Below are 26,138 nucleotides of genomic sequence, written 5' to 3'. Positions count from 1 at the left end.
ATGGCTAGACATCTGTCTGCCTTTTACTTTTCCTCTACACTTTCTTAAAAAATCCTAGGAAGAAAAAAAAAATCCTAGGAAGAAAGCGGTAACAATGTTCTCCCTCAACAAGGCAGATCTTGCAAGTTGACATAAGTGCTAACTACTTTGAAGTTTTTACAGTCTATATACTATTTTAAATAACCATATATTAATCAACAGATGGGAAAACAGGATTAAAACCAAGAGTTCTGAACTGTTATACGTAAGCTGCTTCACTCACTATGTCTCTAAAGTTTAAAGAGAAGGCTAGAATGACAACTATATTTAAGGATTTGTGGCAAAAAAAGAAATGGGTAAATTAGGCACTTTTACTGATGGAGCTCTGAATATTTATGATATTCATAAATATTCATAAGGGTTCAAGAAAAGCAAAGCCTGGAAGATACAGAAACTTAAACCTTTGAAATCACAACATGATATAATAACAGGAAATGAATCACCTGGCCTAAAATGCACCCTACTAAATATGCATCTAATAAAAAATGTTAATAGAACTGAAATCCTTTTCTACTTAGTGACAGTTAAAATAGTGCTGCTTCTGAATACACAAATTAGTTTACTTTCAACAAAGATTAAGTTACATGATTTTTTCCTATAATGTGTTTCACAACCATAGTATACTGTTAAAGTAAATGTGCAGGTATCATCTATACAATAATTTAGGTAACAGAAGATTATTAAATAATGTTTTTCATTTTTTATATGAATTGCAGTAATGCTTAATAGTTCCATAAATTCTATTTTGCTTAACTTAGCATTCCAACTGTTCTTGTCAACACTTAAGGAAGGAAAGTACAGGTAATTGATTTGACCATTTTTTATAAAAACCTTATACTTTAAAATACACTTGACTGTAGACAATCCTTACAGAGCCCCTACAACTTGGTTGCAATAATTATTATATATTTTATTAGTGAAGCAGGAAAATAAAAAAAGCAACAAGTGCCACTTACTCTTTGTTCCTGTTCAAACCATTTAATAATTTGAACTCTAATTGCTTTTCATTCTCCACAGGTGTAAGTTACACATTTTTTATAATAAAGAAAATTCATATTTGTATAAAAGAGAATGTGACATGTTTTGCTAGGATTTAAAATTGCTTCCAAAACCCCCAAAGTTAGTGCACTTAAGAAATAGTATCCAAACGTATATAAATTAGAAATTTATTATGATAGTAACATTTTTTCTCACCTTGAAGTCATTTAATTTCTGGTTCTGTTTTGATCTTCTTATATCATTATTTCGATGCCCCCAAACTACATTCATGGGCTCTTTAAAACTGTCCAAGAAATGTAGCAGAGAGGGAAAAATTGGCTTACTTTTAGAATGAATAATTAAAATATGCCTATAAAGCAGTTTGTGAAGTCTAAAATGATATGGTCTCTCAGCTTTCAACATAAAAGAGGGAGGGAAAAGATAAATAACGTTTTATAAACATTTATAGTTCCTCAGTTAACTTTTCAAGTTCAAGAATGTGTTATCTTTATTCAAATACATTAATTTGAGGGACAAGCCGGGTATAAGATTTAGTTGCGTAGTAAAAAATTGGGTCATCAGGGGGAGGTGGGACTCCTACATGAGCCTCTCTAAGGTGCTGTAAGTGGTAGATGTCATAGCAACATGGACTGTAGACAGAAAATGGGCGGCAGACTTGAAATCTGGTTCTGCTGTGCAGCAGCTTTATCCCTTAGGCATCCCACTTAGCCCTCTCTCTATGAAACAGGTACTAATCCTTTCCTTACAGTTGCACATGTTGTTACCATAAACATAGTTATCTTTCAGGTTGTTGTAAGAACATGAGATAAATATATAGCACTCTTAGTCAAGTTATTGACATAGAATAAGTGGTGAATAAATTCTATCTAACATTAAAAAATTAATAGTATTTAACATCTCTGTTTATGTGCTTTACAAACATATGCTGGAAAATTATATATTGGTCCTTTACAGTTAGGGTGACCAACCATCCCATTTTGTCTGGAACTGCCCCAATTCAAGCACTGAAAATCTTGTATCTCGGGAAACCTCTCAGTCCTCCACAAACTGGGACTGTTAGTTGTCCTACAAGTTGGTCTACATTCATTAAAAACAAACTGTCACTAGGAGCCCCTTAGTTTATACTTTCAGGTAGGCAGTTTGTCCCAGTCTTCATCTATCCAGGGAAGATTCAAGATAACTTAATTCTCCAATACAATCCATCACAGAAAAGTCAGCTCATAGCAGCAGGGTTTCTATACAAAATAAAACTGTTTCTTTCTTGTGGGGATATGTGAACCTAAACTTTGACTTTAAAGAAATTTCTTGAACTTGCTTCTATCATATATGGGCTTTTCAAACTTTTTGTGACTAAGCAATACTCCCTTAAATCCTAGGAGAGGGAAGCAACAACCTCTGCCTTGCTTACATGCATTTTGGGATGTGCCTCTTTGGCTGTTTTAGTCATGTGGTCCATTCCATGAAGCATATCCATGTTCTACATGCAAAGAAGACTTGGCAGAGTGACGATACCTCTCAGCCAGAACACAATGACCTTGCAGAAATGTCAGGCTGTGTAGTGAGGCTGTAAATGTGCACAACTCATAGAGATTTTAAGTTGTACAACTTATGAGTTTTGTTTTGTTTTGATTAGCTAATTATAGCTTTTGGCTAGTAATAATATATATATAGAAGATTTTTCTAAGTGAAGAATTATTACATTTTTCTTTCTTTTGGCTAACTTAATTAGGTCATGACCCATTTCTAATATAAAATTTTAAGGTTTTTATCATACTAAATTTATCATACAAATCCAACTAAATTCATCTAGGTACAAATGCATTGGCCATTTTTGAACCACTGAATCTAAAGTTGTGTTTCTGATACCTGAATTAAAATTGCAGGTTGGCCAGCAATCTTTGCAAAATCTAAGGACCAAGATATTTTGACCTTATTGAATAACATTTTATTTTATATTAATATCTACTTATTGCCTGGTATGTCAGATACTTTGCCAGAATATAAATATATCTTTAAAATTCAAATTAAGTAAATAATCGAATATTATCTCCCATTTTCACTTGGTAATACTGAGGTATATAACACATACCTTAATACCTAGGAGTTAGGGATAATGTACTTGGGATTCATGTCTATTAAAATAGGATATACTAGAGTATAGAGGAAGGAAGTCAAAAAGTAAGAGACCTGGGTGTATAGTCTACCATTCATTAGCAGTGTAGATGGGTAAATCTCTTAATGTCTCTGAATCTGAGCTTTATCATTCATAAAAAAGGATGATGCTACTCTCTGGACTAAGTTTTAGGATTACTATGCCTAAAAAATTAATTCAATCATTAATCCACAAATACTAAGTAAATGTACTTTTATTATGTAGATAGGATTACTTAATTTTTTAACTATTATTAACAACATTCTATTAAGCTAAAAGCTAATGTTCAAATATTTAATTATCAGGCCAACAGTAACAGTGAATAGAAAATGGTACGGGCAGTACATGAGCAGGACAAGGTATGCGAGTACTTGAAACTCAAGTCCAAAGACCAAAAATCAAATGTGATCCAAAAGATAATAAGACAGGAGGTCACTAATGTGCCAACATAGCAGGCTGAGTGGTTTTCCTTGTCACTCAGGAAGACAGAACTCATGGGTATTGTAACAGTACTGAGGCCGAGAGAAGTGATATTTAGGCAGCTGTTTCCCAGATGTATGATTACACTGGGAACCAAACTTTCTATAATGTTACTAATATCAGAAGGGAATATCCAGGGATTTTTCTCATCCTTTGCAGTAGATACTATGCTGAACAGAGGCATAATCAAACCTTTTATATGAGAGCAGGGGAATCCAAACAAACAAACAAAAACATATAAAAATATATTATTTTTCAAAAGTAATTGTCATCATAGATCAATTTTGAGACAAAAGCACTCTTAATTTTAATCTTTTCCTCTTCAATGTGCACAGTGCAAAATACTTAACGCCAAATGCCCTACAAAATCTTTGCAGGGAGGAAACTACCTTTATGTTAAATAATTTTGCTCATTATTTCAATAAATACAGTTATATAATTCACATATTATGAAAGAAAAGGAATAATATTAAATGGTTAAAAAGTTACATTAATATTTACCTTTTGTGGAAGAGTTATATTTTTCTTGTTCTTCAATGAATTAAATGCACATAATGATGGAAACAAAAGAAAGAAATCAGCAAATTTATAGTTAGACACGGAAATGTGAATCAGCACAATGGCATGAATAATAAAAATGTACAACATATAATGTGACATGATAAATTGCAATGACAAATCATAAGAAGTCTCAAATATGGTACTAAAATTAATCAAAGAAAGAATGAATACAATAATTTAAATATTTAAAATAAAAACATAAACATTGGGAAATTAATAATGTTTGGCATTGAAAAATATATTGTGTGGCATTTTTTCTTTCTTTTAGGAACTGCAAAAATATTTCAGTACTAATTTTTCCTATAAATTCTAATTTAATCCATTATGACTTTTTATTGCAAGCATATTAAAAAAGCATCCATATATTCATAATGAACATTTTTCATCATTTCAAAAATGATAGCATTTCAGATAATTTGTAATTTCATATAAGCCACGAAAAACAGAATTCCATTTTTTACTAGATAGTAAGCATTTTCTTTTCATTTTGAAAATATTCAGTAACATTTCCCACAAGGAAAAAATTATCCTAGTTTAAGTAATCCTTTCTTCCTTCCCAAATTAGTTATATTAAAATATCCCAAAGTGAAATTATTCTTTGGAGATTATATTTCTTAGACATTTCATAAAGCTTTATATCTACCTCCTTATTTGTACACTATTTACTGAAAAATAGTGGTCTATCTAGATAATTCTGAAGTGGGTATCGTCAGAGTTTTAAGTAACAGATATATTAATAATAGAACACATAAAATAAAACTGGAACACCAAGTATTAGTTTACAAATAATTTTTAAGTATTTCTTTAAAAGATATTCAGTTGAGCACAAAAAGTCACTTGGTTGGTTTCAGAAAACCATACAACATTTTTTTGCAAACAGTTATGTTGCTTTCAGCTTCACTCCCTATAAGGACTACATTGGAATACAAATTTGGAATATAATCAGAGAAATTTCTTAGGAGTCTTTGCTCAATTATCACATGCCATCAGTTATTTAAATTGTAAGGCTACTTTTTTGGCTACTTTATCTCAAAATCTGTGTTGTAATCACTCCTCTTCTTTTCTTCTAAGTATACTTTAACATAATCAGATTCCATGTAGCAAAGAGGCTAGCATTTTTAATTTTTAGAAGAAACTTTAAAAAACTTTTCAAAATTTAGTAAAAATGCTCTTTCAAAGGATGTGTTGCCTTTATAGAACATATTGCTTTTATGGTACAAATACAGAGGACTAAGACTGAATTTAAAAAAAAAAATGTATCCAGTCAAACAATCTAATCATCCTGGCACGAATCCTAAAAACAATCAAGTAGATAACTGTATCCAGCAACTGTATGAATAACATTTTATGAGTTCATCAAAAGTTGTATCACTACAGGAATCTAAACCATTTGAAATATCTGCTCTTACCAACAATGCTTATCATCAATTCAGTTCTTTTTTCAAAAATAAATAAATAAATAAAACTACCCTTTGTTAAAAATAAAAAAGACAACAGCAACAAAAAAGAAGACTAGAAAGAAGGAAGTCAAGTATAGTAGAGACTTAATTTGCAAATGAACTTCATTCAGCGTTAACTACAAAGAAGATTGAACTAATGTTTAAAAAATACTGTCAAAAGAAGAAAGAATAATCCTATAGCCCTACAAACAATGAAATCAATCATAAATAGAATGTGCTACATTCTGCTAATCTATCATCAAATAAAAAATTTACTTTTAAAACATATTTTAGGACACAAAGATTTCATGTCTGTTCAGTTTGAAATAGATCCACAATATGATGATGGCAGATACTATTATCATTTACCAAAAGTCTCAGAGCACTTCATAAAATCAAAAGTAAACCAGATCTGTTTTAATTATGTTAGAACACTTAGATACAATAACACATGTTCTCAGATTTTTGAAAGGTTTTGAGACCATAAATTTCAGGAACCTCAAATAACAAAAAAGTGTTGACTAAGTATATTTATATTAAATTTCAAAATAACTCCATCAATTTCAAGCTCAGTCATTCCTTTCTTCCCACCTCAATTCAATCCTTACAAATTGATGATTTCTCTGAAAGACAACTGTGAATATGAATATCATAAACAGTAATGTTGATATTAACAATAGAACATAAGCTTTTTAAAAAAAAAACAACAAATCCAGCATACAATCCAACTGATTTCATAGAAGCAATTCTTATTTCTACAGAAGTAATATAACTATAATCTCACTATATAAGAGTTATATGCAGTACCCTTATATGCTTTTGAACCTGTAAAGTATTATAACAACTGGAGGAAATGCAAAGAATTTTAGGAACACATGACGTTTTGGATATCGATCTTTAGCAAAATATGGCCAGTAACAATGAATTTCTACAAAATGCCAGAGTTTGTGGTTCTTTTAGTTGTGCAACAGGAGTTCATGAATGGATAATTTAAATAAACACCAAGTTTTATTTAAAGCAGTTTCATCTAGGCTATTGCTAATTCGAGTCTTAAGAACATTAATTATGAATTATCTTCTCAAAATGTTCCCAAAAGAGAAAAGTTTGTTAAACACATGAACTGAGAATTCCAATTAATTGCTATTTTAGAAAAGAAAGTCAGAGTTTCACATGGCATAAATTCCTTATTAACTAAATGAATACTCTTATAACAGGCCTGAATATTGAAGCATGATATATCAATGAGACATATAATTTTTAAAAATAATACATATCCAGAGTTTACCATAGCAACTTTCCTCTTAGTAAGTTGATACTTCTTAAAAATCTATATTAATTTTTCTATAACCAAGTATTCTTTTTGTACTCTCTGCCATATGTCTTTGAAACAATGTATTTATCTTCTTACATCATTTCTGTGATATATTAACGTGATACATTCAGTAAATTCCTACAGTTAAATAGTAAAACACCTACACAGCTCCCTCAATATAGAATGAAATACAAATTTCACATCAGAACAACCAACACTATTGAAAAAAATATACAAAATGTTAACCTTTTAGTTTTTTTACGGGGATGAAGATTTTGAACACACATTTTAAATAGAAGTTCACTGTATTATACTATAACCCCAAACTAAAAATTATTTCAGTACATTACTTAGTGGATCTCTGAAAATACTTAAGTGATAAATATACTTATAAATCTTTTTACCTAGTGAGAAATCTGATAGACCTTGGAGCACATGAAAAAAAAAAACTGGGACTATTTTAACACAGTATTGAAATAATCTAGCCTGCATTAAGTTTAGGGAACTTAATTTCCATAATCAAAGCTCTCTTCTCTCTGTTTCTCTCATTCTCTTTCTTTCTAGGCAAATAAACACAATGTGTATATGCTTAAAATAAGAGAATCTGTAAGTAACGTGAACTGTTTAAAAAAAAAAAAAAAAACACCCAAAACACTAAAATATGTGTTCTAACTTTTTCTTGTGTCATAAAACTTGTATAAAAGACTAGTATATTGCAAGTATATTAAAATTAAAAATACCAGTAAAGACTTCAAATGTTTAAAAAATATTTTTAAAATAAGTTTAAGCCTTCTTCTAACACATAAAATATCATATTTTACTGAGATTTTAAAAACTGTATTTTTTTGTCCCTTTCTAAAAAGGTGCTTCTAAGGCTCAATTCATTCTCTCAATTGACTGTCTAAAATTCATTCATTCACTCACTCAGCAAAAACAGAGTATATGCCATAAACCACTATAACTTGGTTCTGGGAATAAAATTCTAAGAAACAAAACTTTAAGATTCAGTAAACTACATAAATTATTATTCATTTAATATAAAGAGTATAAAAAGAGGTGATTCTCAAATCCAAGGTTTTTGGAAAATGATCTCTCTTTATTGGATACCTTGTTCTATACTGCTGCTTCTCACTGGCACCTGTGGGAGCTGTCGTCCCCTCCGACTGCTGAAGGATGTGTCTGAAGGAGGAGGATGGGTTGGACTTGCTTGTCTGTGCATTCTGTGGGCACAAAACAAAGGGGGGAATGAAATGATGAAACTCCAAGAAGGGCCTGACAAGTACCTTTCCCTTCTTCCTGTTACTATTAAAATAGACATAAACCTCCTAACTCAGCCTTTGGAAACAAAATCAAATGCTTTTGATGATATGAGTAAAAGAAATACTATAAAAAGGAGCTAAAAGAGACAAGGTAATGTCTGTCACAAATAGTTCTGCATAATGAATTCCTGAATTGAGTACAATCAGACTCACTTTGAAATAACTTTCTATGAAGTTGTGGCTTTCCATTAAGTTATCCATTTTTGGTGGTGCTGAACCAAATATATCTACTTACAGCCTCTGAATCCTAACCATGTGGATAAATTAGTCAAGAAAGGCTGTTGCCTAAATTGCTACTATTAAGTCAATATTTATATATAGAATTACTTATAAGTGATAAGAATACTTCTGGCTGTAGACTTTTATAAATTACCATTCACTTGTTCTTTATTTTTAAATAGGAAAACCTTGACGGATATTTAAAAAAAATAACCTTGGGTACATGCTATAAAATATACTGGTCCAAGGACTGAAGTTACAAATATAAATTTGAGAAGTGTGCAGATACATTACTACTGCACAGGAGTAATCTGACCTCCATCTGCTGGCATTCACTTTTTTTTTTTTTAACTAAAAAACTTTCAAACACTCTAAGATTTTACCGAAAACATACAAAAGATTTTTATAAAAGAAATTTCTCTTATACTTTTTAAAGCAAATACACATTTAATTTTCCAGGTAATTTTTCATAAAGAGTTTCACATAATTAAAATATATGTATATATATATATATGAATATGCCACAAACAGATGGAAGGACATAACACAGCCAAATTTAATTTTCAATGGTAGCTAATTGGCAGGAACTATAGACTACTATCAGCACAGTGAAGATAGATGCAACTATAGAGGATGTGGAATAGGTTTAAGTGCCACAAAGAAAGGGTTAAAAATTATGGTGTCATAATGAGTGAAAGCATCAAGTGCTCAGAAAAGTACAACACCACACCAACACCCGGAGGCAGAACATGAATGCTGGGCTGGACACTGAATAGCGACCTTGTCAGAAGCGGAGAAGGTGGCGCCGACCCTCCAGGGGCAAGGTGGTGGGTAGAACACAGTGCTCTGACACTAGAGTGCTCACTCGACCTTGAGCGAGCGGGATGTTTTCCCCTAAGGACTGGCTGATCAGTCGCTCTTAGGGCTGCGTATCCCCTTCTAGAAAGGCATGGTGGGAGAACCCTAAAACATTAGGGCCAAAAAAGATCTTCAGTCAGCAGGTTCACATTAAGTTTGATACCAACACATTTGTCCAAGGAAAACCTGGTTACTCTTACAAGGCAGTGACTTTAAAAACCAGAAGAAACTCATCATCATGCGATCACTGAAATGGAATTCAAAAGAAACTGACAAGTTATTGCAAATGTACATGCCACGTGGTTTTCAGAGGGCTAATCCAGATTCCTCCAATATAATAAACCTCTTGTAAAGTTGCACAAGGGCAGAGACTTCTGTCTCTTTTTTACTGAGTTGCATCTCTAGTGCCTAGAATACAGCTGTACAGAAAGCAAGAACTCAAAAAAGATACCTTGATTGAATGAATAAATATGATTAGAATAGCAAACACAGGGATACTTCAAGCACTTGCCTTCGAGAAGAAATAGTGCACTGTAGGACTCTGTGTATATTTTTACAATGTTAATCATTATAATCTGCAATAGGAAGTTTATTCCATGTAGGCTGCAAAAGGAAGATGTCTTCTAAGGTTAAGAGAAGCAGACCAACAAATTATAATGATACAATAAGATGGAGTATGTTTCATTATTGAACTGACTAAATACAAATGACTAATGTATGGATAATAACATCTTCTAAGACTAAAAAAAAGTCTGAAAAGATACTGTCCATATATTGACAGTTATCTTAATATAGGGTTCAAAATCATTATGAAGCCAATTTATGAATGAAGAATTAAAAGCTGATGCGTATCTTGTTTGAAACAGATACATGATTTTGTCTTTTAAAAAATCATTTCCAATATGTATTTAAATAAAATGCATGTTTAAAATACCCAGAATTGATCTTTTTTTTACAGTGACAGAAGCAAAGAAATAACATTTCATCCCTTTTGAAACAAGGTTGTAAATCCACTTATCAAGTGATTTGAAATGTGAGAGTAAAGAATACATATTAATCATTGGAAGTTTATTAATTATTGACTATTTTATTCACCTTGTATTCAGATTGACAATTTTTCTTTTAAATAAAATGACTTTCATAGCTGTTATGATTTTAATTCAAGGTATCTATTTCAGAACAATAAAATGGGAAAAAGGGACAACTTAGAATGGTAATAAATGTACATTTTTATCTTCTTGACCTATGGATTGATGCTTTATCAGACTTTAATGCTAATCCTGAAACCTGGACTGTTGTCTCAATTTATAAATTAAAGGAGAAAAGAACTGACAATACATACTAACACTGTCTATTCATTCTAAATTGACTTTTCACATACTTCAACTCTATAGAATTAATTTATATGGAAAGGAGGGCATGATCAAGTCTTTTTCAGTAGTAAAGAATGAGTTTTTATCTATTACTCTTTAAAAGCCATTATCATGAGTACAAACTTCAAGCAATCCTTATTCACAATACTTTTTTAGTGTGGTCTGAAAAGTGAATAGTAGTTTTCACCCTAGTATTGAGAAATTTCATTTCAATTTCACTTAAATCTATCTTCATTCTTTAATGCAATTCATAGGCACTAAAAGGACTATTTAAATGGTAACTTGAAATATGAACAATTTAGGTAGACCTTGTATGGCACCAAACTGGCAAAGATATAAAAAGTAACTACAGAGACAAATAAATGGCTTTCTAGGTGAGTATTAATCCAGATTAAGATTACATGACTTAGTGTTTCCATCTCCAAAGCTACAGGAGTATCTGGGAACAGCTTGTATAGTGTGTTTAAGGTTCCTCATTTAGCACCAGATCTGTTTTTTCTTTGACACGAACTAAAAAAATCCCTTAATAACAAAACAGTCCCTACTGCCAGCCAAACTATAAGTATGAAAGCACAGACCAAAGGGGTGGCATCAATAACCACTTTGCCTGAGGAAGAGAGAGGAGTGTGGCATTAAGTCTGAATTCCAGGAAGGAAAACTGAGGAGAGTGAATACGCAGAACTTTAAGAGAGAAGGGCAAGGTTCTGGAGATGAGAGATAATGGAACCAAGTACAGTTCATTTAGACTAGAGGAAAGGCAAATCAATCAAGAAATTCTGAGGTACAGGGATGAAATGTTGATAATCCAGGCTGTTCAGCCTTGATGTTTTCAATGGAATGTAATGTGCTAAGAACATACGGATGCAAGAATGGAAGAGATTAGGAACAACCATACCAGAGAATGGAACAGGGAGTGCATGAGGGATAAGTAAAATGACAGTAACAACTATTCTTTACTGAGCATCCATCTGGAGCCAGGCACTAAATGTATGTGTGTATAAGGACACATGTATACACATATATGTTCTTCTTTTTGATATTCTCATAGCAACTCTGGAGAAGTATCATTATTTCTATTTTATAGACAGAAAAACTGAAGATCATAGAGTGACTTGTAAAATGACAGCTAATGTGCGGTAAAGGTAGGATCCACACAGATCTACTGACCACCAACACTTGCTCCCTGTGTCGCCTATTGAGATAGAATTTGTTTCCATATCACAAGATGAAAAATGGCAAATCCTTGGATATACTGTTAGTCTTATAAAACAAAATATAAATATATATCCAAATATCAAACTGTTTGACAAGTTTTAACAGAATGGTCTCCTTAGAGCTTGTAGGAACAAAATGTATGGGAAATGGCATTTAATGAATACCTACTCCATTATACAGATCTATAAATATCCCATAATTTTTAAACAAAAAATAAAGCTAATAGAGCAAAATTCTAATTCAAACTTAAGTATGTCTGAAGCTAGTTTACCATCTCCAAACGTGTATCTAAATATTTACCAGAGTCCAATCTATGCCTACTCTCTTCATCTAAGACTAGTGTTTTGACTTGAACTTAAGTAAAAACACATATCTCACCAAAATCTGAGGTTAGTCAGACATATCTATTGTTGCAATGATCTTGCAGTGAATTTCTTCTACTGCAGCTTAAAAATATATCTTTTTTATGGCTTATTAAATAAAGGATGGACACACCTGTACTATTTAAGGTCAGCTGTTCAATATGGTTCCTCTTATAACGGCCATTGCAGGCCTACACATTCTCTTTCCAAAAGTACCAGAAAAACATAAAATGCATATATGTTGGGAAGCTTTCCTTTTCAAATTGGTTAATTCTAAATACTAATCTTGACAAAACATCCCCTAGGTAGGATGCAGAGTATGGGTTCCACAAAAATAAAAGTCACTAGAATAGAAAGGAAAAATGCTGCTAGATATCATACACTGAATTCATATGAGAGTGAAAAGTCAGACTTTTACTAAGGAGCTTCCCAAGAAAATCTGAAGCACTGCTTTAAATGCTAGGCACAAAAGTCAGAAATGAGTTCTGCTTGTCTTCTGTCTGTAACTGTTCATATCTTTCAAAATATTTTCTTACAACGCTATTCCCCATAAGACCAAATTTGTTAAGGCCAACAAAGGGCCTTCAAAATGATGACCATTAAATAGCATATTTTGCCAGAAGCCAAGTTGTGACTGTATGGTATGAATCCTTTGGGTACGTTGTTAACTTCCCAAAGACTAAGCATTGATGTCCAAAGGATTCATACTGTGACTTCAATTCACCTGAAGTTAGGTGTTAACTCAAGGTAATGAGAGTTAACACAAACCTAGAAAATCAGGCCAATTCTTCTTTTGTAACTAGTTATTCAACAATCCACTTAAAAACCAAGCATATAATTTATTCTCTAAAAATCAGTGGAGAGCTTTAATTATAATCGAACAAATATACACCCTTAAAAGGTTTGAATTTTCTATATTAAAATCTATTAGCAAAGTAAATAAAGCAAGAGTAATATGAATATGAAACTTAAGCAGCAAACACGGGAGACTGGGAATCAATGAAATTCTTGCTATTCTTTTTGGAGGGAAGGAGGATATGTGTTTATTTACAGATAATTTCAGTGTTGTAGAGGGAAATGCCCAGATACCACTCATTTGTAGTTAAGCACCATGAGTTGATTCTAGAATCATCCAACATTTTATAAAACAGTATCCTATTATCAAAAAGACTTTCTCATTTATACTCAATTAGTAATTGTTAAATGAACTAAAGCCTGAATGGGGTAAAAAGATTAAGACTTTGAGGAAAAATCTTAATCATATCAAAATAATTGAAATTATGTCTGTGAGGCAGGGGAGCAGTAAATGGTGCTTGAAGATTAAAAACTTGTCTAAGGAACTTAAGTCATTTTACTAGTAAAGAAACTGTAGTTAACTGAGTTGGCATTAAAGAATATGTAAATGGAAACATAATCAGTATTGTTTCATCACAGGATATCTATCTCTCTATCTTTCATTTTCTTTCTCAAAGCCTAGATCTCTGTAAAATTGAATCTCTACTCAACACTTTTTGAATCCTCTAAATCCTAAATCTCTAAATCTAAAGGAATTAGAATCCTTAAATAATCGATATCCCCATAACTATTAGCTAGGAATAAATTTCATTTTCCCTTTACTCACACCCCTTGATGTAACTAATAGCTACTAATTTTTCTTTTTCTTTTTTTTTTAACTACTAATTTTTCTGATCTCAGTTCAGAGGTAGTATCTCCTGGGAGGTTTCCTTTTTGCTGTTCACTATTTTATTCCTTGAACTTACTAGCACATTGCTTGGCAGATATCCTTTAAATGAATAACTGCATTGTCCAGAGTTTATCTCAATCAAATCTATTGTGACAGCCTAGCTGGAATCTTGCATTTGCCTTTTAATCTTTTAATTCATCTTACAAACTGTTGTTATAGTGATCTATAATTTTTGAACTCAAAGCCAATGATTAGCCTCTTATGTGTCCAGCTCACCAATGGCTCATGGATGAATAAAGCAGAAGTTGAAATTTTGTTAAACAGTCCACAAGGTCATGTGTAACATAACATCTAGAGATTTCTGCAGTTTTATTTTCAACTCTCTCCCATCTCCTGAAAGGATTCTCCCTCTCAAAACGGGCATAGATCCCCCCAGATCAAGAGGAAATTTTAAGCCTCAGTGTTTACTCATATTTTTTTCATTTTCATGGAATATTTTTTTCATGGAATATTTTCTACACATCTACTTTTTTTTTTTTTACACATCTACTTTTAAATATCTAGATTTCACTCAAGTGACACCTTTTTTAAAAAAAGATTTTATTTATTTATTCATGGGAGAGAGAGAGAGAGAGAGAGAGAGGCAGAGACATAAGCAGAGGGAGAGGCAGGCTCCACACAGGGAGCCCAATGTGGGACTTGGTCCTGGGACTCCAGGATCATGCCCTGAGTTAAAGGCAGACGCTGTAACTACTGAGCCACCCAGGTGTCCCTCAAGTGACACCTTTTATGAGATATTTCCTTTCTGTACTCTACTCTTTTTGTTTTCCCTATACCTTGTGCATACCTTTATAGTAATAGATGTAACACTTTAATGCATTCTTTCATTCACATCTGCGTCCCCCTACATGTTCTCAATAATTTTTGGATGAATCAAGAATATGTTAATGAGACATTAGGTGTTTTTTACAGCTATGTAAAATAATGTGTTAATATCTTACACCTAAAAATAGTAAAAAAAAAAATTGGTAAAGTTGGATAACTTGCAAAGTAAGTCAATAATTCCATTAATTTTTACATTAACTCAACAAATATCTTTTATAGACAAGTAGAAAAATCTTGGATCAATTTGCAGAAAAGAGATTTTTTAAAGAGATGACATCATTCAGATAAATAACACTCAAAATATTTGCATATTCCAAGTATTACATTCATTGATAATATTTAAATAATCTCTGAAACAAAATATTAAAATGTCCTAATATGTAAATAGTAATGAGTACAGTATTGGTCCCCTTTAGTCATCAGCATGATCACTAAGAGAAAGAGATTTTTCTTAAACCCTAAAATTTAAGGGCCACCTTCAAATTACCCTTCTCTTGTTTTTTAAGGCTATTCCCATATAGGAGATCTATTTACATGAATGTCTTTAAACATCACAATCTGTGCTTATGAACTGATCATATAAAATAAGTGAAGGCACCCTTGAATTTATCAGTTGAAATAGAAGATGGCCACACAGCACAACACCAAGCCTACCTTTCTGCATCAGAGGCAGTGCCTTTCCTAGTCTGTTTTTGGATGCTAGATCTGTCAGACTTTCTGGAGTGCCTGTGGAATGAAATGTTAAAGAAATACAAAATATATGATGAATAAAGCTACAGTAATATCATACAATGATCAAAGCAATAGACATGAGAAATGACAACTATCTTACTTAAATGATTTTGTCAGTTGGTGCTTTTTAAAATTAAAAAAAAACAATAATAAATAAAAATCAGAACTGGTGCTAAGTGGAAGACACAAGTTGCCCAACAGGAGATACAAGAAATTGAGACTCTCTTAGTCTAGACAGGTTTGTCTGCAGTAATGATTTAGTAGGAACCCCTGCCGAGCAACTTTGCCTTTCTTAATGAGTAAACAAGTCCAGTGGAGCAATGTAGTGATGATGGATGTGATGACAGTAATGGTTTAGGTGCTGAAAGACTACAAAGGGGTGAAGTGCCCTCTACATTTACAAGTTGAACAGGGTGCTACAAAGATTTTTTGTTTGTTGTTCTTCCTCCACAAAATATGAAGAGAAGAAAAATACTAGAGTGAAATATGATTCACATAATCATTTTAAATCAAATATTAAAATTATTTCCAAAGTTATCACAAACATGCTTTTGTAACCATGTAGCACTTTAAAAAGCTAACCACATATCACAAACCAAAGAATAAAGTTCTCAATATATTCTGTGTTCCAGAAGCACATATGTACACTGAACATTTGGAACTTGAAATGTCTTTTCCCAAAGAAATGTTTATATAGAGAGCCTACCTCCCTAAGTAGCAGCTTATATATGCCTATTTGACCTAAAATGTATCTCAGCTACCATATATTTGAAATAAATATAATATATTATGGTCAAGAAACTAAGACCTTAAAAAGAATCCCAGGGAAACCATAAAAAGTAATATGCATTTTTACCTTGATAATTGTATATTTTTATCTCAATAGTTGATTCTTTACAGTTTATCCTTATTTTTCTTTCCTGATATCCCTTCTTTCCAACAACGAAGAGAAAACTATCTGTCATTACTTACTAATGCCAGATAATCTTTGTGTCATATATATGCCAAGCCCTGCTATCAAGCTCACTAGTAATAACATATCAAAGGATAAAGTCCACCTTCACAGGGAATACAGACTTCTGGGGCTGTTCCTCTCTCCCCATCTCTTTTGCTGTTGCCCAAAACTGGGCTCACCCTGTGTTGCCTTTCCAATTTAGGCTTTCAGTTGGGTGTTCTCGGGTCTTCTGTTAGTATTACATCTCACTTCTGAGAAATGAAAAAAGGGTTGAACCAGAGGAGAGAAACATCTCTCACCTGCCACTTTCCTTGAATTGTTGGAAAGGGGATATATAAAATGATAACTCTATGCCAGGTCCTGAGGGAGGCACTGATGTATTAACCTTCATGACAATCCTTTCGTGGTCATCTTCATTTCAAAGATAAGGAAACAGGCTCAGGACAAAGCCACTCAATCAGTAAGAAGTAGAGCTGGGAAAAAAATGTAAGTATGTCTGGCTCCTAACCCATTTCTGTCACGTACTATCCAGCAAAGTGAAGGGATGAAGTTGATTCTAATGTACGCCTTTGGGTTGCACCTTTGCTCAAGAAGGGAAGAAACTACAAAATGTGGTATAAGCCTAGGGAAGCACGAAGACATAATCCCTCATACTAAAGGAGTATCTCTGATATTCTAATTTACTTTGTTGATCCTGTGATGAGGAGAGAGAACTGTAGTGTGGAAGAGTAGAGAAGTACATGGCACACATGTAAAATCGATTGGAGATGGTTGTTGGGAAGGAAAGCTTGTCCCTAAAGCAAAGGGAAGGAAGGTATATACATAGCAGGAGTTCAGTAGGCATCTGAACTCAAAATAAAAATATACCATTAAGAGAAATTTATTCCTTGTCCCAAGAACGCTCAGGGACTGGTAGGACAAATGTTCCTTTTCTCATATTGAGCAGAGTGAGAACAGAATGAGAGCAGAGTTTTAGGTAACATGAAACTCACTGTCGTAAAAGTTTTCACTCATTTATTCATTCAACAAATATTTGTTGAATGTGTATTTATGTCAGACTGTTCTAGATGTTTGGCTTATGTCTATGAAAATAAAAATTCTTCTGTCTTTAAGCAATTAACATTTTATCTGTAGGAGACAGTGTACCACCACAACAAAAACCTCTCAAGAAGTAAATCATATAGTGTAATAGAAGGTGATAAATGCTAACAACAAAAAGTCCATGAGAGCAGGAAGGATCAGAAATGTACGTGAGGGTGGGGTTTGGAGGGCAAATCTAGATCACCATTTTAAATAGGGTAAATTCAAGAAGGATTCATTGAATAGACAACATAAGGTGAGGTCCAGGGAGTTAGCCACCTACATATCTATGGAAAATGTATTTCAGGAAAATGAATGGCAAGTGCATAGGCTCTAAGACAGGTGTGTCCTTGGTATGTTGAAACAAAGTAAGGAGACCAGAAGGCAAAGTGCTGAGAGGGAAGAGTCAGAGGACAAGTTTGGTGATGGGTGGGGGTTGGTGACTTATATGCAGTATCCCATAGACTTTTGACAAACTTTCTCCTACTGCATAATGAAAAGGTTTAAAGGCATCTTTTAGAACCTGTCTGTTTTTATCCCTGCTAATTTCTATTAATCTTTCTAGATTCAACTGAGATTTTGCTCCTGTAAAACTTTCAACTCTCCCTCCTCTTCTCATCCCTAATAATATACTCACATACTAGATTATCACAATAATCTATAATGAGAGTAATGATGACAATGATGAGGATGATACCAATGATATCTAACATTTACCGAGAGCTTGCTGTACACCTGACTGCTTTATCCGCATTAATTCATCTTATCTTACCAATCTAATGAGATGGATACTACTCTTTTATATCTTTTTTAAACAAAAAGATTGAGGCTTAAATAAGTTTCTCTAAATAATCTTATTTAATCTAGAGATTAAATAAGTTTCTCTAACTCATAAAGTCATTAAATGTGAAACCATGAAGTGAAAGGAGACTCCACAATCTGAACAGCAGAGAACATACTTCATCTGTGGCATAAATGACGCTGGCACACAGTAGTTAAAAGCATAGACTCTGGACTCAGACTGTCTGGGTTTAACTACCTGTTTTTATCTAGCTGGGTGATTTTAGTCAAGTTATCTAACCACTCCATGCCTGTGTTTCTTGTTCTTACCTGTGAAGTGGAGATAATATTATCACATCACAAGTTTGCCAATTCTAACTCTTTGAGTATCACTTAGCATTTGTGTTACGGTTTTTATGACATTACACAGAACAAGGATTTGTAGTAGTTTCAGCATTACTTAGAACTAGCTAGCAGTAAGTGCTATAAAAGTATTATTTAAACAGATAATAGCATATGTTTGTTTCTTAAAAGTGAAGACTCATTCATCTAGAATAGTGTCAACCTCAGTCAGTACTCCATAACTGGATGACAAAAATTCATGCAGAGGTTCATACATCCAATTTTTAATTTCTATTTTAACTCTCTGGTTAAGAATGACCTTTTTTCTCTAAATGCTATAGAAACTTACTTTTATTGAAGATTCATCTAAAGATTTCTACAAAGGACAGGTCTTTATAATTCTTTTTAACCACTTAAAAGGATCTTCAAATTTAGTTCAAATAATATACACTTAATTGTAATAATTCAATGTAAAGCAAGAAACAGAATAGGAAATTCTAATATCTTTTCCACTCCAAATCCTGTTATTGCTATGAATATATAGTATTTTTAAACACAGATATTTCTTAGAAGAGAGGATTGCGAAACGTGAATAGGAAAGATTAGATCAACCTACATTTATGTACTATACTATTGAAACTATTGATCATATGGTTATAAAATGGATCATGGTGAAATGAACTACATTCTACCCTACATTACTCTAAGTTTTTTATGATCAAGAATGGCATCTGAGTTATCACTATAACATCAACATCTAGCACATAGTAGCTGCTTATAAGTGTTTGAACTGAATGAATGGTTTAAAAATTAATTTTTTGAGTATTATCCTGTAATTTGAGAGTCTAAAAAACTACAATAAATAAAAAACTAGGGTTATAAAATTCATTTTACATAAAATCAAGTAAATTTAGAAATATAACTTTTTATTGTTTTCTGGGCTTTAGTAAAATACAAAATATCATACATTTAAAAAGCTATTTCATTAGCCTTATGTATAATGAAGTATCAGTCATTATTATTGGCCCGAAAAATGCTTATCATGTTGCAACAAGGCAGCATAGACAGAATTTTAGTTTTAAGGGACACTAGAATTCATCTAGTCTACCTACAACTACCTAAATTTACAGATGAGGAAACAGAGTTCCATAAGGTTTAAGTGACTTATGCAAGGTAAGAGGGGCCTTAATTAGTTGGTGAGGACACCACCTTCATTTTCTCATGTCCTTAGGTTCTCTGCCCATCTGTCCTCCAGTGACTTGAATGATTGATGTTTATTGGAGGGGGCCCTGGAGAGAAGTGAACAAAACAGTTGTAGTGTTTCCATCATGTCTTACTTATGTTAGGTTTTAACATGTTTTGTTCATTAAAATATTTTATCATTTTATTATTCATAAATAATGTTTCTAAACATGCATGAATCAGAAATACTGAGCATTCTTTTCACTTCACAACTTAATGGTTGTATGGTTTTGGCCTTATGATTCTTAGTTCCCAGGGCACAAATGGAATTCTTTAAAAGTTATAAAGCTACATTCAAATGTAGGTAAAACAATTATTTTATTATTAAATCAAAGAAAGAGTAATAATCAGAAGTGGGAGTGTTCTTATTTAAATCTAATTCCTTGTAACTCCATTTTAATTATTGTTCTATTAATTTAAATGTGAAGATTCATAAAATGTACTAATGAAGACAAGTAATTGGTAAAATCTATTTCTGTGCTACTTTCCTTTCCTCTTCAGTAACTAAATTCAATTAGAGCAATTCCCTGAAGACATTGGTAAATACATTTTTTTCCTTTTTTTTGTGGTAAATACAGCTTTTCTGAAGATATTACAATTCTATTAAGGTCTAAAATGAATATGTTAATAAAATTTTAGTATTACTTAAAGCTATTTTTTTTTGAAGATTTATTTTTTTGAAAGTGAGAGAATGCACCTGAGCACTTGAGTTGGTGGGGAGGGGCAAAGAGAGAGAGGGAGAGGGATCCCTGGGTGGCGCAGCGGTTTGGCGCCTGCCTTTGGCCCAGGGCGCGATCCTGGAGACCCGGGATCGAATCCCACATCAGGCTCCCGGTGCATGGAGCCTGCTTCTCCCTCTGCCTGTGTCTCTGCCTCTCTCTCTCTCACTGTGTGCCTATCATAAATAAATAAAAAAAAAAAATAAAAAAAAAAAATAAAAAAAAAAAAAAAAGAGAGAGAGGGAGAGAATTTTAAGCACATTCTGCACTGAGGGGAGAGACCAATGCAGGGCTTTCTCTCACAACCCTGAGATCATGACCTGAGCTGAAACCAAGAGTTAGATGCTTAACCAACTGTGCCACCCAGGTACCCCTATTTAAAGCCATTTTATAATAAAATGAAAATATAGTATGCTCTGTTTAAATTTAGGAAGAAAACATTATATTTGAATAAGAATCTACCTAAGAAATGTTCATATGCAGTGAGGATGGCTGCATGCAATTAAGATGCTTTTACCATTTTGTACAGTATTGATATTTATGTACATGACTATAGCTATTAAACAGACTTAAGTATTTTAGTGGATAAGTATATTTCATTCATCCAAATAAAGAACATTTTTGAAAAGCACAAGTAACAAATGATGCTATCATGCAAATAAAAATGGTAAGTAATGTACTGAATTTATAAATGGTTCTATGTTAACTCTGCATCACTCTGGCAACTGCCATGAACTCTGGAAGTAAAAAAGTAGGTAATCTCTTTATTCCAGAAATATTTTTAATGGAGGAAGACTATTCATTCAGTTTGAATCAAAGAAAATCATTTGACATTTTCGGTCAGAGATTCTAATGGACAAGTAGCTGCTACTAATTGACAAATGCTGGGAAACTATACAAACAGGATTATTTACAAAAGAAATAAGAACTACTTTAGCGACTCAGGAATTAATCTGTAACACAGTGGGATGCTTTACTTGTTCCAATAATTTGCTTGTTGCCAATAATAACGTTCTCGAAAACAGGGTTATTTCCTCAAATATTTTTAGTATTTATTTAAATCACACACCTTAAAGTTATCATGTATTTTAAAGGATGCAAAAATATTCTCAATCACTCATTAAAGTTAGTAACTTCAAGCTAATGAAGCTAATGAAGTGTTAAAATACATCTCAAAATGTACCAATAAGAATACATTGAATTTTTCTGAAAAAGCTTTTATACTAAGAATAAAGGAGAATTAGATAATAGCAATTATGATTATTTATACTAGCCTTTCATATTTAAGAATGATTAATTCAACTGTGAGTGCTAAACTCAGAACTTTGATGTGTCAGGGGTATATTAAAATACATTTTTTTCTAACTTGCAAAATAAAAATTATTATTTTGAAGCTACAAGTAGATGTGGTTTTTATTAAATTCATAAACAGAAAAAAATTCATAAACAGAATTATGTACAAGCAAGTTCATAGAAGTTACTTTTTATATATTAAAATAATACCGTTTACAAAGAAGTATTTTGTTATTGGAATGATTATTTTTTAAGATATCTTTGCATTTTTAGTAATAAAACTGAAAGGAAATTTTCTCTATAATTTTAATGCCAAAATCATTCCCTGGGTCTCCAAATTTATGTAGTTCTTCTTCATCATTGTTCTAAACATCCTACAACTTCTAGGAAATCCTCTTAGATCTAGAAAAACCTACTTCCATGTTAATTACAAATAAATCTATTATACAACCTGATAGGACATCAAGATTGTTTAAAACTGAAATTATGGCAGCCCTGGGGGCCCAGCGGTTTAGTGCCGCCTTCAGCCCAGGGCGTGATCCTGGAGACCAGGGATCCAGTCCCACGTCGGGCTCCCCGCATGGAGCCTGCTTCTCCCTCTGCCTGTGTCTCTGCCTCTCTCTCCCTGTGTATGTGTGTCTCTCATGAATAAATAAATAAAATCTTAAAAAAAAAAACTGAAATTAAATTGTGGGAAAATGGCACATTAAAATTTCATGTGAGTGCACGTGCACATGTAACCACATGTATATTTATGCTGTAAGAAATAAGTGGGCAATCAAATGCTTTCCAACTTACTAGAGAACCTTCTTAAGCAAAATTTTCTGTATTACTGTTATTTTCAAAATAATCAAATATGACTCTGATACAGGACATCCAAAGGCTGATTATATAAATTGTCATTGATTTTAGAATATTTTCCTAGTTACCAGTAACCTAGGGCAAAAGTCAAATGATGCCCAATTCTTATGAGCATTCACTATCTCCAAATGTGATGATAGGTTCACTTCATTTAGAAATTGGTAGAAACTGAAGTAAATAAAACTGATAGGAGATAAAATGCAAGTGTTATGTTTTGTCAAGTGATTGACATGGCTACTTATGAACTTAGCATCTGTTGATTCAGCTGTTTCTATGGGTATATATTATTCCTATATTTTAATAAAAGTTTACTGTAAATAACTTTCTGTTCCCTATTGTAACAAATCCTGTTGTCAAGCCATTTAAAATGTGTCTTTTGGTTTAACATAGATCTTATTTACAAATAAGTTGTAATAAAAACATAAAATATATATTCAGAATTATGTATTAGTAAAAGTTTCCTTAGTGATCTTATCTAAAAGGACCATTTCTGCTTCTAAAATTTACCCATAAAATTATATATACATTCTATTACACCGAATAACATAATTAATTCATATGTCACTAAATGACAACTAATTTTTAACTAATTTTAACCTCATGTGTCTAAGAACTGAAACTATTATTTGGAAGAAAGAAAGAAAGAAAGAAAGAAAGAAAGAAAGAAAGAAAGAAAGAAAGAAAGAAAGAAAGAATTATTTGGATTTCCATTTTGCTTAATTTGTGTCCTGATAAACTTACATTTATATTCATTATAAATACCATGATATGTAATTGTCTTATACTCACACAGTCATTACATGAGATGAAATACACTGACTCATTTGTTTGTAATAGATTCAAAGGCTTTCCAGAGTTGTGTTTTATAAAAGGACATTCTAAGTTCCTTGATGGCAGGAATCTTGCTTTTCTTAAACACTGCTATGTCTCTAGCCATAATAAGAATGCAACATAGCAGGGTACAATAAATATTTGTTGAATGCATGAGTAGCAATGTGGATTTAAGTTTTGATTTAATTTATATGGTACCTTATATTCGGATAGAAAATACTTTAAATTTACAATAATTTTTAGATTTCAGATTCGACTAACTTCTCTACTCTCCGAAATTCTATCTTAGATACCAGATAATAGCAGAAGGAATTAGTTTTAATTTTCAAATACACAAATCATATTAAAAGATAAATTTCTTAAAGATTAAAACATGATAAAATATTCTTAAAGTCTTTATAAACTACCAGTTTGTGGTCCTTTCCAACATTGGTAAAATGACTTAATTTTTTCTGAGTGACAGCGTTTAGTTTTTCTTTCATATCGGAATCCTGAAGATATCTTGACTATTTACAGACACAGAAAGAAAATTACATCACTCTTAACTAAGATTGCAATTACTCTGCTATCTATACCCACACATATTGGAAATGAACCACAGGAACCTCTTGTATACTTGCATGACTAGTTGTTCTGTTTCTGAGCTATCAGATATACTTATCTACTTTATAAATATTACCAATGTGTTGATTGAATTTCTCCTTAAACTAGAAGCACCTCAAACATCCAATAACTTCTTGAGATCAGTTAGAAAAAGATATTTAAAGCCAAAAATTATATATAAGAAGCACTGTAAACAGGAGAACTGGGTTAGCTATGCCTGTGAGAAGGATAACACAGCATTTCTGACATATCAGCATGAAGTACATTCAAAGGATTGATGCTATTTTCAAAGACCTACCTTGTAGACTGACACTAGCCCTTGACAATATTTGGTTTAAAAATACCATATTCATATAATATGTAAGAACCAGTTATTCTATTTCAAAATCAGACATTTTTAATGTTCCCACAAACCTAAACTTCGTTATTAACAAGTCTGTGTAGTAAAAAAACAACAACAACAACAAAAAAACACAAGACAACAGAAATTAAACCATTAACCAAATAACAAAGAAAGACTCTGTGACAGATTTTAACATATTTTTAAGCACCTGAAAATTTTTATTTACTCATGTGTAAATCAAAGCAATATTTAAATGTTTCTAGAAAATCAAAACACTGAAATAAATGCTGATTTAAAACAGAACTCTTCCACTGAATCTGACTTTATTGTGTTTAAACTATGCCATATGCATGCCACCCTCATTTCAGTAAACACTGAGGTGCTTTATTAACGGTGGATGCATTTATTGATCGCAACATATCTGATTCTGGCTCCTGAAAGGAAGCATATAATAACCAACATTTCTCTTGGTTATCTTTCACTTGGTGACCTATAAGCCTGTCGAAGCCACTTGTCTGTGAGGAGGAGTTGGCTAGTACCTGTCATTCTCCGGAGATGCATGCTGGATTTGAATCCTGGGACTAGGAGGTCGTCTCCTATCTAGGGAGGGGGACCATCTACCCCTGTTTGCCCAATGAACAAGACAGGAAAAAACAGGACATTTAGTAACTCCTAAAACAAAATAATATATGGAACAATAGGACTGGAAAAGCACCCCAAAAAGGCAAGGTGTAGAATCTTTGCTCCATAATTTACTCTTGATGAAAATAAATCTTGTTACCCTAGAAGTGAATAGAAACAGTTTATTTGGGAAGATGTTTGAAATCTATTATGTGTAATTTTGTTCTTTTAAAATGTGCTTGTGTGGATACATATCTACACACACACACACACACACACACATAAATATAAGTTTAAGTTAAAAAAAGATGCACCCTTAAGAACTTGGCTTATGTTCATAAAAAACAGATTTAATAAGCTACCGATGCTTATTTGAAATTACTGGATAAAGTGGGAAAGATGAGGTGTGTGAATTTAATACAAAGCAGAAGCACAGTTTTCTATTTCTGTGTTTATAATAATACTTTTTTGTGATTAACAGTTCAATGAAAATTTGAATCTTAGTTCATTCTTTTGTTAAACTATCTTAAGATTCTGTTTATGCAGAAATCACAAATACCCTGTTGAAACAGAATAGAGGCAGTAATGAACTAAACAGGCCAGATTTGGAAATTTTTATATATTAGGTGTGAATACTTTAAACAGGATAATTCCTCTGGATATTTACTTCCTTGTATGCAGGAAGGGACAACTGAATGGTCTTTAAGGACTCATCCAGCTAGAAGAGTTTATTATTATCCAAAGTAGACTAGTCCTAATGTTTAAAAAAAAATAAAAGCCATCTTCTTTGCCATTTCACTTGGCTTATTGGCTTTATTATCTGGACAAAAGCAGCAAAG

The 26,138-nt window shown here is 32.4% G+C and overlaps 1 protein-coding gene and 1 long non-coding RNA gene across 53 annotated transcripts in view; one reads left to right on the top strand and one right to left on the bottom strand.

The window, feature by feature from the left end:
- The window catches only part of RIMS1 (regulating synaptic membrane exocytosis 1), a 477,898-nt gene that overhangs the window by 101,808 nt on the left and 349,952 nt on the right, over window positions 1–26,138 (bottom strand). For 11 of the 50 annotated variants that reach the window (XM_035697433.2, XM_035697436.2, XM_025444990.3 and 8 more), the window contains 5 exons: window positions 25,218–25,301; window positions 15,552–15,623; window positions 9,301–9,483; window positions 8,090–8,202; window positions 4,172–4,201 (listed from right to left, as the gene is read on the bottom strand). In XM_035697433.2, coding sequence (XP_035553326.2) covers window positions 4,172–4,201; window positions 8,090–8,202; window positions 9,301–9,483; window positions 15,552–15,623; window positions 25,218–25,301 — 482 coding nt within the window. The remainder of the gene's footprint in view (window positions 1–4,171; window positions 4,202–8,089; window positions 8,203–9,300; window positions 9,484–15,551; window positions 15,624–25,217; window positions 25,302–26,138) is intronic. The other 39 variants (XM_025444998.3, XM_025445002.3, XM_025445003.3 and 36 more) reach the window with 12 other exon arrangements.
- The window catches only part of LOC112658739 (uncharacterized), a 178,237-nt gene that overhangs the window by 146,833 nt on the left and 5,266 nt on the right, over window positions 1–26,138 (top strand). The gene's annotated exons all lie outside the window — the stretch shown is intronic.

The sequence above is a fragment of the Canis lupus genome, chromosome 12 (genome assembly GCF_003254725.2).
Source record: "Canis lupus dingo isolate Sandy chromosome 12, ASM325472v2, whole genome shotgun sequence".
Lineage (NCBI taxonomy): Eukaryota > Metazoa > Chordata > Mammalia > Carnivora > Canidae > Canis > Canis lupus.
The sequence above is the reverse complement of the archived record's forward strand: the minus strand, read 5'-3'. Positions and strand labels throughout refer to the sequence as shown.